The sequence below is a fragment of the Euphorbia lathyris genome, chromosome 6, assembly GCF_963576675.1.
Source record: "Euphorbia lathyris chromosome 6, ddEupLath1.1, whole genome shotgun sequence".
In the NCBI taxonomy this organism is placed as follows: Eukaryota; Viridiplantae; Streptophyta; class Magnoliopsida; order Malpighiales; family Euphorbiaceae; genus Euphorbia; species Euphorbia lathyris.
This window is the reverse complement of record NC_088915.1, coordinates 6,335,842-6,352,717: the sequence shown is the minus strand read 5'-3', so window position 1 is coordinate 6,352,717 and position 16,876 is coordinate 6,335,842. Positions and strand designations below refer to the sequence as shown.

Here is a 16,876-nt window from a genome sequence, read left to right as displayed (position 1 = left end):
GGGTAATTTTTTAAAAACGCCGGAATCGCAGTCGGGCGTATGAACATCACGCCCGACCTACGGTTCCGGCGTATGAATATCACGCCCGACCTATGAAAGGGTATTTTCGTCCTTTCACGGGGCTAGGGATGGGAATTTGGGGCTGTATTTAACAACACCCTATATAAATGACCCCTCTTAGTTGGGCTAAATTTGTAATTAGTCCATTTTACAACACCCTTGATATACCTACCAAATTGATCCAGCCGGTCCGGTTAGGTTTTGATAACCTTCCCAAATAAATATTGCTGAACAATCCTGACAAAGGGAGACCACGTGCCATAAACCAAATCACGTGACCCATTAGACCTAATCTCCTCTTTAACCAAAAAGGAACCCAAGTGGAGGGAAACTCATCCAGCCGTCCATCTCACATCCTACGGTCAAAATTAAATCAGTAATTTAAAATAAAAAAACTAATTAAATGCAAAATAAAAATAAAAACAAAGAGAGAAATTCAATTAATCATCAGAAACAGAAACAGTCTCTAGAGTTGTGGAGGTTTGGTTTGGTGAAGATAACAGAGAGAAAGCGCCTCAAATCATCTTTCAATCACTCATTTTCTCGGGAAAAAATCATCTTTTTCTCACCTACCAAACAGAAATTTGTGCTATTGTTGCTGTTGCTAGTGCCATTGTTGAAGGTAATCGGTTAATCGATTCTCTTTCTCTTTTCTTCTGTTTTGTATCTGCATTTTTCGCTGATTTTGTTGTTTGAGAGACTGCAATGAGAAATTCTGAGGGTTTCCTAATTTAGTATTATGATTTTATTACTTTCACAGCAACCTAACTGAGCATCCGTTTGTGTTTTTGGTTCTGATTTTGTTTGGGTTTCAAAAATGTAGGGTGGTTCGAGACGATTTGATGTGTATTTCGTTTATTTACTTCGGATCTTGAGGCGCGGCTCTGATTTTTCAACTGTGTGTAGTCTCTTTACTCATAGTTAGTGAAATTTCAATTAATCTGTTGCTAATTTTAGTTAGTTTAGATTTAAGGGAAGTTTCAATTACTTGGAGTGAGTGCCTAATTACTTCTGTAGTTTTCTTAGGGTTTGATTTCAGTTTTGTTGCCGAGATAGAGATAGAGAGAGAGAGAGGGAGATTTGTTTTTTCTGATGTTTGGTTTCTAATTTTGTTGCAGAGATAGATAGAGATAGAGAGAGAGAGATTTGTTTTTCCCCCAAATTTTGTTGCAGAAAGAAGAAGTGAATGGAGAAGGAAAAGAAGAGTCAAAGTGCTACAGAGACAGATTTTTTGTTACAATGGGGAACTAAAAAGAGACTTAGATGCGTGAAAGTGAAAAAAGAGCAAACCTTTGCCAGCAAATCTAAACCAATTGATTCTTTGCCAAAGAAGAAACTATCCTCTCGTATTGTTGCTGCTGAGAAAGAATCTCTTCCTCCTCCTCCTGTCATCAAGTAAGAATCTGAACCCTCCTCCATTGCCCTTTAAATCTTCATCAGGAAAAGAAGTCTTTGTGTTTTGAGAGATTGAGAATGTAAGGCATTTGTTTTAGGATGCATTTTAGACTTTAAATACTTGGTAACGAATGAGGGCTTTCGAAAACATTCCGTCTTGAGCAAGTTTAAGAAATCAACACTGCTTTATTAGTTTGATAGCGTTGATTTGCTTTGTTTCTGTACCTGGTGGCAGCTCAGGGGTCCTAAGGAGGTGCCCCACTGCTAATGCAGACTTGAGGTATCACTGAAATCAGTGCTTTAGTGCGCGTTTGGTTCTCATTTTTGTAGCTGCTTTTTGCTCCTTTACCCCAAATAGTAGATAGAAAGAGTTCGGTTAGGATTGATAAACATCTGCTCATATCCATTTTGGAAGGAAAACAGCTATTATCTACCAAACAAACAGCTGAACCGAACATGTTCTTAGATTGTTTTGTTGATAGGAATGCTTACGTTATCTTGTAGTATTGCTTGAAGTTGGTATTATGGCTTTTAGATTACCGGGTGTTATTGACTTTCGTTTTCTTGTTTGTTAGATGTCAAAAACAGTTCGAAAATGTCAAAAAGTACTGATTTTATTGCTGTGCTACGATTGTAGGAATGCCGAGATGTCAATGAACAATAGAAAGTCATCAGCATTGTCTCCAGAGAAGGAAGATCGATACTACACAACGAGAGGATCAGTAGGATTAGATGATAATAGCAAAGTTTTGATGGATAATGTGAAGGAAGAGAAACGGTCTGTTTGGCCAAGGCTATACATTACATTGTCTAGCAAAGAAAAGGAAGAGGATTTCATGGCTATGAAAGGTTGCAAGCCTCCTCAACGGCCTAAGAAAAGAGCCAAACTGATACAAAGAACTCTACTTGTAAGTCTTCTCAAAATATCCACTAGGGGCTGGAACTTCTCCGGCATGCTGTTCGGTTCCTCTCTGTTTGGGGCCTTTGTTTTTGATAATGTTTGTTGTCTATGTGCAGCTGGTCAGCCCTGGTGCGTGGCTAACGGACTTGTGTCAGGAGCGGTATGAAGTGAGGGAGAAGAAATCATCCAAAAAGGTGCTGCTCTCTTCTGTGATTCCTCAACGTTATCTTTTTATACCTATCAATATTAGGGGTGTCGAATTGGATTATCGTGCTATAATCAATGTTATGTGATACATATATTATACATGATCATTTATGATATAAATGACACGAAAATTATAATCATGTCAAACTGATCGTGCCAAGTGGGTTTTCTATGTAAATCATGTCATGTCAGAAAATGACATCCTAATTCATAGGCAATGTCTAATGCTAAGAAAAGGAAATCCGTTTGAATCTATTAAAAATGGGGTAAAGGGTATTCATAGTCATCTATGTTGCACAGACACTCCTCTTTAGTAGCGTTTCTACATTCCGTTTTTGTTTGAAGGCTTTATGGTGGTTGTGTTTGAGAAATAACGTTTTCCAATTTCTGTTTCCGTGTCCATGTTCGTTAGATAGTCATTGAAATTTGGAGTTAACATCACTTTACATTTAATTTCAATAAAGTCATACCACCATCTAATTTGTGTACAAACATTAGAACGTCACGTCAACGCACAAGACATTTGAGTTTGACTACATGTCAACCAAGTGTCATATTGCATGTCTGAAGCCATAATTTTTTTTAAGAAAATTTCATAATTGTTCGACGGGCTTAATACATCAAGAGCTCTTTAAACTTGTCCAAAAAGCTTGATTGGTCTCCTAAACTTACAAAGTGTCCCTTTAGCCTCCCAACTTGCTTAAAATAATCTATTTGCCACCTGGATTTGTTTAAAGTGACCTATTGTCCCTTACAGTGATCCATTTGCCCCCTAAACTTATTTAAAGTGATATACATTTCAATTTGTCTAAACCTGTAAAAAAATTCAAAACTTAAAAAATAAAGAGCTAATTCGAGATTCTTTAAAACAAATTAACTTTCTATTTTTACACTTTTATGACGTTTTTACAGATTTAGGGACTTAATCATGACACTTTAAGCAAGTGCAAGTTTAGAGGGTTGATGATGAGACACCATGTAAGTTCAGGGGTCAATCAAGCTTTTTAGACAAGTTCAAGGGGCAACTGATGTATTAAGCCTTGTTTGACGTCGTGCTTAATCGGCATATAATCAACAGTTTTCTGTGCCATGTCAATATCCCGATGAGTTGTTATACACAAATTGCTCGAAGAAGTGATTTTACTGAAATCAAATGTAAACTTCACTGATTTTATTGAAAGGAAATGAAGTTCGGAGACATTCGTGAAACAAACTCCAACCTTCAGTGGCTATCGTTGCAATTTACCCGAGTTTAATCAAAATATTGTATTTTTTTGAAGGTAAATATTGATTTTTGTTGTGTTATTATGCAGAGACCTAGAGGATTGAAGGCAATGGGGAGTATGGAGAGTGATTCAGAATAAGATATGAAATGAATCCATCATCCATGTAAGCATGTTTTGATTTTTTGATATTTAGAAGAAGGGATAACTAGAAATATAGAATTATTTTTCCTTCTTTCTCTCTCTAGAAAAGGAAATAGAAACAGAGAATGGTCATCATGGCCATTTTGCCAATTTGATGTTCAGAACAGAAATTTGTGTAGTTTTTGTTGTTCCTTGTTAATGAAAGTATGTCTCTTTTATGCATTTTTATGTTTATTTGCTTCTCGTTTTAGTGTTGGTTTGGTGCTCGTTTTTGTAGCTCATTTTTTAAATTACGGTCAATTTGGTCTAAATCGAAGTTTAGATATCAACAAGTTATCCCAAATTTGACAAATTTGTTAGTATTGAAATTGATTGTTTTTGGGCTAAAGTTGTTAAGAACATCATCAATTCTTAGAATTTTTTATTTTTAGTTCATCAATGGTCATTTTGAAACGTTAATTGAAGTTTACTGGTCATAACATCGACTTTTATATTATGTCTATAAGTTTAGTGACCATACTGTGAAAATGAGCAAAGTTGAGTGGTCATAACATTGACTTTTATATTACGTCTATAAGTTTAGTGACCATACCGTGAAAATGAGCAAAGTTGAGTGATTGTAGGTGTAATTTACCCATTTATTAATATAAAAGTCACTCAAGCCGCTCAAATATCGAGCAATTCTTAATCACTCTAATATCAAGTAATCCTCAATTATAGAGTTAGTGGAAAATATATTCTACGTAACTTTAATCCTTGAAAATATATATTTTGTTTTGAGGTCATTTAGTTGTTGTTTGGTTAGAAAAGATAAAATTTTGAAAATATTAATTTGAAATTAAAAAAAACCATAGTTTTATAATAAATATGACTTTAAATAACCTTGAATTTAGTAAGGGGATGATAAAAAAAAATTAAAGTCAAAGAAATAAAAAAAACTAAAAAAATATATAAATTATGTTATGTTGAAAATTTGGACTAATTTTGTAAAATAAATAAATTAATATCAACTTTTGTAAAAGTTACAAATCGTTGGACTACATTTTTTGTATTTTTTTAATATAATATAATTATTAACATTAAAAAAAGGGTATTGCTATATATCGTAATTTTTTTTCACCCACCGCACTCTTTTGACATTTATGCCCTTGTCATAATTTTTTATCAAAAACCAAAACTTTTTTTTTTTTCTCTTTTTGATTATTTTTTTAAATGGATTTGGCCTAAACGGGCAACGCGCACCGTTCCATCGTATGGTGGAACGAACGGCATGCCCATTCCACCCGTGGTGGAAACGGCACGCGCCGTTCGTTCCACCGTACGGTGGAACGAGAGTGCCGTTCGTTCCACCGTATGGTGGAACGAACAGCGCGTGCCGTTTCCACCACGGGTGGAACGGGCATGCCGTTCGTTCCACCCGTGGTGGAAACGGCACGTCCCGTCCGTTTAGGTTAAATTCATACGGATTCCGACTCCGATTCGGAGGCGGAACCCGTGATTTCGGAGTAATTTTTTTAAAAAAAACCTTACGGGAGCATTCATGAAGCCTTTACCTGCTCATGCCTTTGGCGGCATGTCGTTTTAGGTTGGGTTTTTTGAAAATCCAAAAAGCTAGAGAGAATTTGAGAGTTTTGAGTTTTTGAGTTTAAATTATGAGGAGGGCAAAATTGTCAAAAAAGTGCAGTGGTTGGAAAAAATATTGCGGTAAATAGCAGTCCACTTAAAAAAATTTAATATCTTAAGAAATTTTTTTATGATAATTTTTATAATCTAATTAAAAAAAGATTATAAATTCACCATTGTTCCTGAAGAACAAAATAATAATTTTATTAAATTGAAGAATAAAAATAATAAAATATAATAAATTAAATGTGATAAACCTTTAGATGAATTTAGATGAATTGGATGAATGGAAGAAGAAAATTTTGAGGTTTGATGAGATCAGTTCAGATCTAATGGATTTTTCCGCTCTAATACTCCATCCGAGAGTTATCAGTATTTATCAAATCTGTTCCTATCTAACGGAACGCTATTGGATCAAATGACAAAGGTATTGTTGAGAAAAAGATGGTTAGATTTTTCGGTAATGAACAATCGTTCTCAAGATAGAACAAAAATATGAGTCAAACTCTAACCAACTGTGACGAATTATCACCAAAAAAACCAAAAAATATAACGAACGAATTGAAACAGAAGTTGCGTAACCACTAAAATATTTTAAAGAATTAATAATGAATATTAATTCCATTAATAAGATTAAATTCTCTAATAACTCCAAATGAATTGTCTATTTATTTTTTTCTTCGAAAAATCACTCTTATAAGGAGACTATTAAATGTTTGGTTTTTCTCAATTAATTTACTTAATGAGAAATTAATCTTACTGAATTAATTCACATAATGACAATTAAAATCAGTATAACCGCTAAGGGATCGTTTATTTTGGGGGTTTCAGAAAAGGGCAAATAAAAGATGAGTTTTGTTATTTACTACCTTGCTACTCTATCATCTTTATAAAATTCTAAATCGCCTTATTTTATCTTTTAATTTTAATTTTGTTTTTCATACTTATTATTTTTTTATTCATATCAATTTCACTTTTAATCTTTGTACTTATTTATTTTTACTTTTCTATCTCAAAAAATAGTTTTGACCAATTTCTTTTTTTTATCATATTATTTTAATATAATATATTATTTAATTATTTTAAATCTTTTTAAAACATGGTTTTTAAACATTTGCTTTGATTAATTTTGTTTTAGTTTTTTTTTTAAAGGTAAAGATGGTATTAAGAATCAGTAAGAAGAGCATTACAAAGGAAATGTTGAGGGACAGAAAATCATTCAACTCTGTTAGAGACATCAGAGACAATTCTAACCAAAATATGAACTGAACCGTTTGTCGATCTCTTAACAAAATGAATAGAACCATTAACAGGTTCATTAAGCATGTAAATACAATCGTTGACTATGACATGAAAAGATGATAAAGCCTCTGATTCCATGGACTGAATAACAATATGAGAATATGATTATATCTGGATATTGTTTCAACCTTTATCCTTGATCCTACTCAGTGCTTCCCTAATAGATAATGCTTCTACTAGAGCAACATCAACTGTTCCTTCAATTAAACAATTGGTAACAGCTATAAATTCACCCAAATTAAAAGCCCCTAAGGACACACCTGAACTCAACTGTACCAGTCCCTTCAAAACCTGGGACGTCAATATTGAGTTTTAAGCGACCGGGAGCCGATGGAGAGCAATGAAGATCCGACGACTCAACAGGAGAAAGATGAGGCTTAGAAGTAGTTTGAGCAGCTTTCCAATTAGCAAGAAAATGAACAACATTCTAAAGTAAGATAGAAGTTGTAGAATTTTTTTTGTTCCATATAATGTCATTCCTATTAACCAAACCAATCCAACAAATTATAGCAGCACAATCAATCATAGAATGAGGCCTGTAGGAGATAAAGACCAAAATATTGATAAAATTAGAGAATTTGGAGTCACTGATGGGAGAGAGATGCCAAATCTCCCGAGATGTACCACAACAAACAAGAGCATGGAAGGTATCTTCAACACTTTTCGAGCAAATTGGACAAATATCAAAGACCGAAACCCGATGATACTTCAAATTAGCCATTGGCGGGAGACAACCGACCAGACACCTCCATAAAAGATTCTTGACCTTCGAATGAACATGAAGATTCCAAATTGAGTTCCAAACTCATTGCAATTGACCACTGTTAATATCAATTTGAGACACAAGACTCTTATAACCACTCTTAACGGTGTAAGCACCCTATCTATCCCTGGACCAGTACCAAGAGTCATCCAATAATCTTCGACTGAGAGGAATTTTTCGGATAAGCATATGATCCCTCGGCGTAAACATTCTAGCAATTAGATCCATATCCCAAAAAGGCCTACCAACTTTGAATAAATCTGCAACATTTTCGATCTCCAAATCATCCAACCTAGTACTTTCCACACACGGATTGTGATGATTAGGGAGCCACAATTCACTCCAAATGTTGATATATTTTCCATCCCCGACCATATGATGAGAATCTAAGACTAACAAAGGTTGGGCATCAAGCAAGCTTCGTCAAATATAACTAGGATTATCACTAATTGCAGCCTCCAAGAAAGTGCTATCTGGGTAATAACAAGCCTTATGTACGAGCAATTAAAGAATATGGATTAGAAATTAATCTCCAACCTTGATTAGCTTAAAGAGCAATATTAAAATGATGGAGTTTTCTAAAGCCCATTCCTCCAAACTTCTTAGGGATATAAAGTCTACCCCACGATTTCCAGTGAAGTGCATTGTTCGAGTTTCCTTTGTTTCACTATTGATAACATCCAAATATTATCTAGGGGCAAATCCTTGAAGATCCTCATAATCAAAGGACCAAAGAGTATTTGTAGGAAACAATAAAGCCGTCTCATTTCTCATGATAAAAAAACTTATTTCTCCACTAGGGAGTTTATTGATGGATTTTGAAAGGAAGGGGAAACTCTGTGTTTTTCAATGTAATGACACTAGTTGACGTTCTTCGTAATGGTAAAAAATTCTCTTTATTAGGACAACAGTAAGCATGTGTCCCTCCCACGGACATTATTTATACATGGCGGCCAATTAGGACCAAGCGATATATCATATTTGGCTCGAGGCTATATCCAAACCTCGAAGAACTTATTAGAAGAGCGGCAATATAGGAACTCAGAATCCACATGCGAGGTGTGGCTTATAGAGAATAAAGATGTTGTTGGGCATCCGACTAGAGGTGGCAAAAGTACACACGATATGATTATATGACACGAAATCGACATGAAATTTTAGTGTTTGAGTTTAGCTTAGTAGGTAATGTGTCATTTTTGGGTTGACACAAAACCGACACACAAATTTTTGGATTGGGTTAGTGTTGACATGTTAACACGAAAACGACACGAAATGACACGAATATTGAAAATTATTGTTATATTCTCTAGTGTTTTTTGTATGTCACTTTAGTAATAAAGATAATAAAATTATAATTATTACTTATAAATATTGATTCGAACCTCCTAAATTGCTATAAACACACTACATGACTCTCTAACATAATATTAGCGAACTTTTCAATGGTTAGGGCTAACATACTAATATAAACATGACATAAAATATTTAAAAATAGTACCATATCTTCTTATATTTTTACAAGTTATCATTAATATATATGTATAAAAAAAATTACATGTAACCCGAAAACAGGACACGAAATCGACACTAACCCGAACAGGCTAATACGATTGTGACATGAAAGTTTTTGGGTTGGGTTTGAGTTTACTCTTTTTGACACGAACCCCAAATAACACGACTCGAACACGATAATTACCAGGTCTATATCCAACTATCCTCCCTAGTCTCAAATCCATGAGTCTCTAGTGTGTAAACCCCTCCAGCTCTGTAGACAATAGATATTAAGAGCACATCTTTGGGTGTTAATACACTAGCGATGTCGTCAACATAAGAGAGTTTTTTCAAAGGCATAACGCGATGACAATGCTCGAATTTGCCGCCAAGCATGCTCTAGGCTTTATTCTAATCCACATTTGCCTCGTGGTTTCTTCGTATAAGGTGCTCAGATCAACATCAACCTCTTTAAAGTTTCAAAAAAAACAAAGAATTCCTTGACTATGATTTGAAGGGATGCCTTTGGATGTGGGGCTATGACTCTCAAATCCTTATGTTTGTAAATAGAAAGATTCTTATCTCCCTCGCTTAAGTCGCCAGTCCAAGAAATATCGAAGGAGGAAGAACGTTTGGACATCTCACAAAAAAGGAAAGGAGAACAAATTCTAAAGGTTTTAAACAAGATGACTGGTCAAGTGAACTTAAATCAGATGTGATGACAATGAGCCAAATGCCAAAAGAAAAAAGGAATTATGAATCGAAATTAACCTGAAGAGGAATATGTTTGTTCTTTTTGAGATTCAAACACCAACGAAATATAGCCTTTTGCGCCTTATAGTCGAGAGCTGCTGGAAGCAAATAGGTTCTATGTAACCAGTGGCGAATATAGGATTGTTCGGTTGGTGGGGGTGATTTTACACGTGGTGTGTAAAAAAATTGTTTTTGCTAAATCGGTGTCTAATAAAAAAAAATTCGGATTTAGAAAGGGTCTAATAGGCAAAAAAAAAAAAAAAAGAAATTCAGGTTTAAAAGAGGCAAAACAAGCAAAAAAAAAAATTAGAAATTTGGATTTAACGAGGGCCTAACAGGCAAAAAAAATTAGAATTTTGGATTTAGAGAGAACCTAACAGGACCTGAGCCAATTTTGGGGTGCTAATTCAGCACCTTATCTAAATTTCTTGAAAACAGAAGGACCGGAACACCACAATACCTTAAATTTCATGGAGTCATGGGCCGAAACTATTATCACCACTTTAGGTGAATCGGATTTGCATCAAACGATTGCCGAGACCTCAATCAACAACAATTAAATCTCATAGGCCTATTTTGGTACATTAACTTGTTTATATTAATGTTCTTGTTATTTGTATTTTTTATTCGTTCTTTCTCTTTTCAACTTTTTTTACTACTATAAAGGGATAAGAAATACAATTTTTATGGAGTTAAGAGGATAAATAGGATCATAAGTGGTGAGAAATACCACTTTTATGGAGTTAAGGTGGTAAATGGGATATTCGATGAGTTAAGAAGGGGTAAAATGACAAATTTGAACAAGTTAAGGGGGTGAGAAATACCATTTTTATGGAGTTAAGGGGGTAAATAGGACCTTCGATGAGTTGGAGGGGTAAAATGAACAATTTGGACAAGTTAAGGGGGCTGGAGAAGTATTAAGCCTATCCATTAACATCCATCCACAAACTCATCAATTTGAAAAGGAAAAGACAGTTCTGTATGGAATGTTGTTCTTGCGCCTTATATTAGGGGTGTTCAAAAACCAAACTGGATCGAAATAACCGACCGAACCAATATATTTCGGTTTTTCGGTTCGGTTTTTCAGTCTATTAAATTCGGTTTCGGTTTTAGTTTATAAAAATATCAGTAATATCAGTCGGGTTGGTTCCGTTTTTATGATAAAATTATCGAATTAACCGAACCGACCGGAATAGAAGTTAATTAGATTTATTATTTATAAAAGTAGTTTTATTGTTTTTTATCTTTAAATTAGTTATCCATTAATTATAATATTAAAGTAAGAGATTATATAATATACCTAACTGTTATTATGTAATTTAAATTTAGATTTGTTCTACTGTTTTTAATTACAAATATATATTTATCCATTTTGGTAAATTTTATAGTTTAAACTTTAAGTTGTTCGTATTTTCTGATTAAAAATTGTAATTACATGATTATATATTCAAGAATATGTTATAGTACATATGTTATACAATAACAAGGATATTATCTAACTTATAAAATTATAAAGTATAATTAATGAAAGTTTAGAAATTTTGTAAAATTATATTTATTAATCTGTGTTTTACTTTAACTATTTAGTATACAGTAAAACCTCAATAAATACATATCATTGGGACTGGAAAAAAATATTCATTATACGAGATTATTTATTTATCGATAAATTAATATTTATTATTTTATAGATAATTTTTCATTGTAAAATGCGTACATTGTATGTGGTAAGAAAAATCAAAAGACACCAATTAAAGTGATGGATGCCGAACATCTTTTGAACTATCCTAGCGAGAATGATGCAGTTATGGAATCGACTACTGACGAAGAAATTATCTAGTCAATAATGAACAATGGTGATGGAAATGATCCAGGGTCAGATGATAGTTGCATTGTCGCAAATGTATCGTCAAAAGAGGCATTTCAAGCAATGGTCACCTTAAAGAACTACTTGCTACAACATGAGCAAAATATACCAGAAGTTGTGTTTGCATTACAAAAAGTTAAGGATATTGTTCATTTTGGTTTAGGTGGAAAGAAAAACAATAAACTAGAGATGCATTTTTTCAAAAGAAATGACTTCTAGTTTGATTGAAAGGTTTTGGTCTATATATATATATATATATATATATATATATATATATATATATATATATATATATATATATTGTATGTAATTCAATAATTATTAATTTATATTTTCATTGGGCCCTTAAGGATTTAAATATTTTTATTACTTGATGCATTCAGGGCCGGCCCTGGGCCTAGGCCAGGGGTGCACCGGCCTAGGGCCCATGACTGTAAGGGGGCCCAAATATTTTTTATTAACTGTATATATATTTGTGCGGTAAATATTTATACCAAAATCAAAGAGTATCCTAGTGGTTGAAGTTCATAGTTTCAATTCTAAGGGCTCTAGTTCAACCCCCACAAACTGCAAAGTTTTTTTCCAAACAAAACATATATTCAAATATTTGGTTTTCTAAAAATATATATATTAATATGAAGAATATATTTTTTTTTTAAACTGATATACAATTATGTTAAACTAGTAAAATTATTATTTTTAATATACTTTAAAGATTATGGCTTATAAATTAAGGGGATAGCATATATTTACTAAGGTATTAGAGTCTATTTTTTTTTTAATTTGAGTATAAAATCATACTTTATTTCTTTTATATGAAAATTAGGTGTCTTCTATGGTTACTTTGTTTTTGACAAAGTACCATTACTTGGGTGTTTTCACCATTGGATGATGGATTAGAAAATTAAATCAATGGTGAAAACACATAAATAAAACTTTGTTAAAAACAAAATAAACATAGCTTTGACCGTGAAAATTAATAATATATTAAAAATTAATTTTGATGATATGATTTAATTGTAATTTTGTAACCAATTGTGATATTAATGTAAAAAGCCCTATAAATTATTTAGGTTTTAAAGGGTCATTTAAAAAAAAGGTTTTAAAAGGTCAAATAATTAATATTTTAAATTAAAAAAAGATCAAATTGATATTTTGAATAAAAATTGAAGGTTAATTTAAGAATCAAACTCATATTTTGGCTTTTGTGATATGCAAAATTTTGTCATACCATTTTGTAATATTTTCCGCTTAAAGTTCCATAAGTGACATTTAACTTGGATGAAAAATTAATCGATTTTGTTAATTTTTTTTTTTTTACCAAATAACACAATTTTTGAGTGTGATATATACATGTGGCAATTGATTTAATTTTTTAACAAATACATTTAATAGGTAGATAAATAAGAAATTTTATGTACTGGAATATTTTTTATGTTAAATATTTTTAATCAATGGGCCCTTATTTATTATTCAGCCTAGGGCCCATGAATTCTCAGGACCGGCCCTGAATGCATTTAGCGAGGTTATTACTTTAGTCCATTGGTCCAAGTCGGGACCGAAAGAATTTATTATATAAACGAGGTTATTACTTTATCAAACATTTATTTATCGAGGTTTAACTGTATGTTGAAACCGAAAACCGAACCGAACCAAAATATTTAGATCGGTTAGATTCAGTTCTCATTTTAAGTGTTACTAGTTTTTGGCTCGTGCGATGCACGGATTCATCTGAATATATAAATATTAATAAAAATATAATTTAATAATTACAATTAATGACATAAAGGTGCTATATAAATTAAAAATTATTATTTTATTTTCACATTTACTTTAAATAATCTTTTTATAGATAAATATAATAATAGAATTAAAATTAATATATTATATATTATATTTTTTATTTTTTATCAGTAAAAAAGGACGAAGTGACACCTCAGTTCCATTGTTACTATTTTATATTATATATATATATAGATATATAGATATGTAGAGAATTAGAGAAATTTTAGGGATTTATTTTAAATTCTATAGAACTTTTAGATATACGGATAAAATAATCTTTTTATAGATAAATATAATAATATAATTAAAATTAATATATTAAATTTTTTATCACTAAAAAAGGAGAAAGTGACACCTCAGTTACATCGTTACTGTTTTATATTATATATAGATATAGATATGTAGAGAATTAGAGAGATTTTAGGGATTAATTTAAATTCTGTAGAACTTTTAGATATAGTACGGATAAAATAATCTTTTTATAGATAAATATAATATTATAATTAAAATTAATATATTAAATTTTTATCACTAAAAAAAGAGGAAGTGACACCTCAGTTCCATCGTTCCTGTTTTATATTATATATAGATATAGATTCGGTTTTCTGTTATTTCAGTTCGGTTCGATTTTCAGACCGAACCGATCGTTGAACACTCTTACCTTATATCCGAGAACCACAGAGAGTGTGTAGAGGTTTTCTATAACTCAACCTAAGCTTGTATACATTTTTTCCACCATAGGTAATCATCAGCTTTACATCAACGATTACACATGTCTTTATTGACAATAATTAAACCATAGATAAATGTTAAGTTTATTTTTCGAAGCCCATTCAATTCTAAAAAGCCCACTATTAAAGGAAAAGCCCACAAGTTCATAATAGAAACTAGACATGTCCATGGGCCGGGCCGGTGTTTTAGGTAAAAATGCTCGGTCCAAGCTCAGCCCAGTCCACTATTAATTTAGGCGGGTTCGGACGGGCCTGAGCTCAGGCTTAAAAATCAAATCCCAAGCCCAACCCATATAAGTCCACCTAAATATAAATATAAAATTATTAATTATAAAAAATAAATATTATATTTAAAAATAAATATTTCATATATAAATATATACATTTATTAATGGGTTAAGGTGTAAAAATGCTCCTAACGTTTTGGGTTAGGAGCAATTTTATCCCTAACGTTTAAAATGATGCAATTTTACCCCTAACGTTTTTAGCCAAGAACATTTTACCCCTTACGATGATAATTTGGATCAATTTCAGAAATAATTCATCAAACCGTCTGCTCGGTCATGAATCTTGTCATCTACACATCACACGTGCATCATTTTAACACTAACAAATCACAAATATATGTTGGGATGTGAAAAAATAAAAAGAAAATATACTGTCTTTTGTACGAATTAGACAAAAAATTCAAAAAATTCACCGAATTTATAAATATTAATCTTCAATTCTATTATTAAATTATAAAAAAAAAACATGAAATCATTTTTTTAGAACAAATTGATATGAAATTTGTGCAAAATAAGGAACATAAATATTTGTGTTTTATAATAGTGTCTGAAATTGACCCAAATTATCAACGTTAGAGGTAAAATTGCTCTTGGTTACAAACGTTAGGGGTAAAATTGTACCATTTTAGAAGTAAAGGGTAAAATTGCTCCTGACCCAAAACGTTAGGGGTATTTTTGCACCTTAACCCTTTATTAATTAATATTAATAGACGGATCGGACTGGACCGGCCAGTGTTATTTTTATTAATACCAACCCCGTCCAAAAAATAGGCGGGCTGGACCTATAAACAATTTTTATTGTTCAAGCCCGGTCCAAGAGACACAAATCTGGGTGGACCGGATGGGTACCTGGACCCGTGGACAGATGTAACAGAAACCACCCCACCACTCAGCACAAGGGAAGAATGGTATTTTCATATGCATAAAAGTTTATAAACAGATAATATATAGTTTCTCTCTTTATGATGTAAGAATATCCATTTCTCTATACCGATTGATTACTAACTTTGATATCATAGTGTACTTAGAGTATTTTCAATGCAAGGAACCCTAAAATTGTCAAAGTTCAAAACATCATCTCAAAATATAATATAATATTTTTTCTTTTTTCAACATCACTTTTGATAACTTTAATTAAAAAAAAATGCTATAATGCGAAGTAACTCTAAAAATTGTCTACAATATATACTATAATTAATATAGTTACAAAAAACCAATAAAATATATACAAAACTGTTTCAATTTACCAATAAACTTGTCTGAAATGTTCGATGTGACCGTTAAATAACGGTCAAATCAATATTTTTAAATTTTCGATAAATATTAGAGTTATATTTATACTATTTCATATGTTATAGCTAAATTTACACTTTATTTGAAACGTTAGGGTTAAATTTGACACCTACCCGGAATAAATAAAAAGAGGTAGGAATCGACAAAAGGGATTCTATCCAGCACTCAGAATCTTCATAAAATATTCTTCAAATAATTAATTGCCAAATGCATCAAAAGGGAGAATTGTGTAAGAAGTAAAATATAAAAAATTTCAACAAAAGCAAAAGCAAAAATTCCCAATTCATTAAAGTGGAACACACTTAAAATCTGTATTTGTTCAGTTAATCTTAATTAGTGCTTTTGAATAATATAAAGTTTCACCAATTTATTTTATTTAATTCAATTAGCAAAACATGCTTCACATCTTGTCTATTAAGAAATAAAACATGAAATATAATATAATAAATTGAGAATACTTTACCATAAGCATTCAATATCTCTTCTTTATGATATTTTAGGGCCATAGTACTCTCGAAGTAATACTCCGGACCAATCAAAATAGTTTTGAATACCACTACATGAATATGATGGGTGGGAAAAAAGAATATATATACATGTGTCGTGATTTGATTGGTCGGAAATATTACTCCAGAAATACCTTAAAATTTTCCCCTAACCTTTACTAAAATTAGGCAATATCTAATTAACGTTTCTATCATCGGTATTTTGTAAATACGTGATTATCTTGAATATATTAACTATATCTCCCTTTCATCCCAATCCATAAGGTTTTCAATATCTTTTTTTTTTTTTGGTTAAGAGCCCCGACGAAACAAACTGGAACCCCTCGTATCAGTCAATAACAACTTATGAATATCTATAGGAGGAGCCGCACCACATTTGTTATAGTTCATCGACAACTGTCCTGTTAAGTTTGTCATCTAGTCTGCTGCTCTGTTCCCTTTTCGATGTGTGTGGAACACCCATACCTCCCATTCCCTCTTCAGGATCTCTCGGCACTTCTCCAAAAGCCAATAAAACCGATGTCGTGAGCTGTAGCCATTTGTAA

General features: G+C 32.1%; 1 protein-coding gene across 3 annotated transcripts; it reads left to right on the top strand.

The window, feature by feature from the left end:
• Nucleotides 1–513: 513 nt before the first annotated feature.
• Nucleotides 514–4,152, top strand: LOC136232018 (uncharacterized). 3 transcript variants are annotated; one of them, XR_010690246.1, is made up of 7 exons: nucleotides 514–682; nucleotides 884–958; nucleotides 1,179–1,455; nucleotides 2,093–2,363; nucleotides 2,473–2,550; nucleotides 3,476–3,541; nucleotides 3,877–4,152. XR_010690246.1 is itself a non-coding variant. In XM_066021054.1 (6 exons), exons 3-6 carry the CDS (start codon nucleotides 1,247–1,249, stop codon nucleotides 3,925–3,927), a joined length of 609 nt encoding a protein of 202 aa, XP_065877126.1. In that variant the 5' UTR covers nucleotides 514–682; nucleotides 884–958; nucleotides 1,179–1,246; the 3' UTR covers nucleotides 3,928–4,152. The 3 variants fall into 3 exon arrangements, 2 of the variants coding, with proteins under 2 accessions (XP_065877126.1, XP_065877127.1); XM_066021054.1 differs by lacking the exon at nucleotides 3,476–3,541; XM_066021055.1 differs by lacking the exons at nucleotides 884–958; nucleotides 3,476–3,541.
• Nucleotides 4,153–16,876: the final 12,724 nt, after the last annotated feature.

What these genes read in the sequence shown, in the direction of transcription:
- LOC136232018 (XM_066021055.1), top strand. Translation starts at nt 1,247, where the DNA reads ATGGAGAAGGAAAAGAAGAGTCAAAGTGCTACAGAGACAGATTTTTTG. An exon ending in CCTCCTCCTCCTGTCATCAA is followed by an intron (nt 1,456 to 2,092) that starts GTAAGAATCTGA and finishes CTACGATTGTAG; the next exon opens with GAATGCCGAGATGTCAATGA. An exon ending in TGATACAAAGAACTCTACTT is followed by an intron (nt 2,364 to 2,472) that starts GTAAGTCTTCTC and finishes GTCTATGTGCAG; the next exon opens with CTGGTCAGCCCTGGTGCGTG.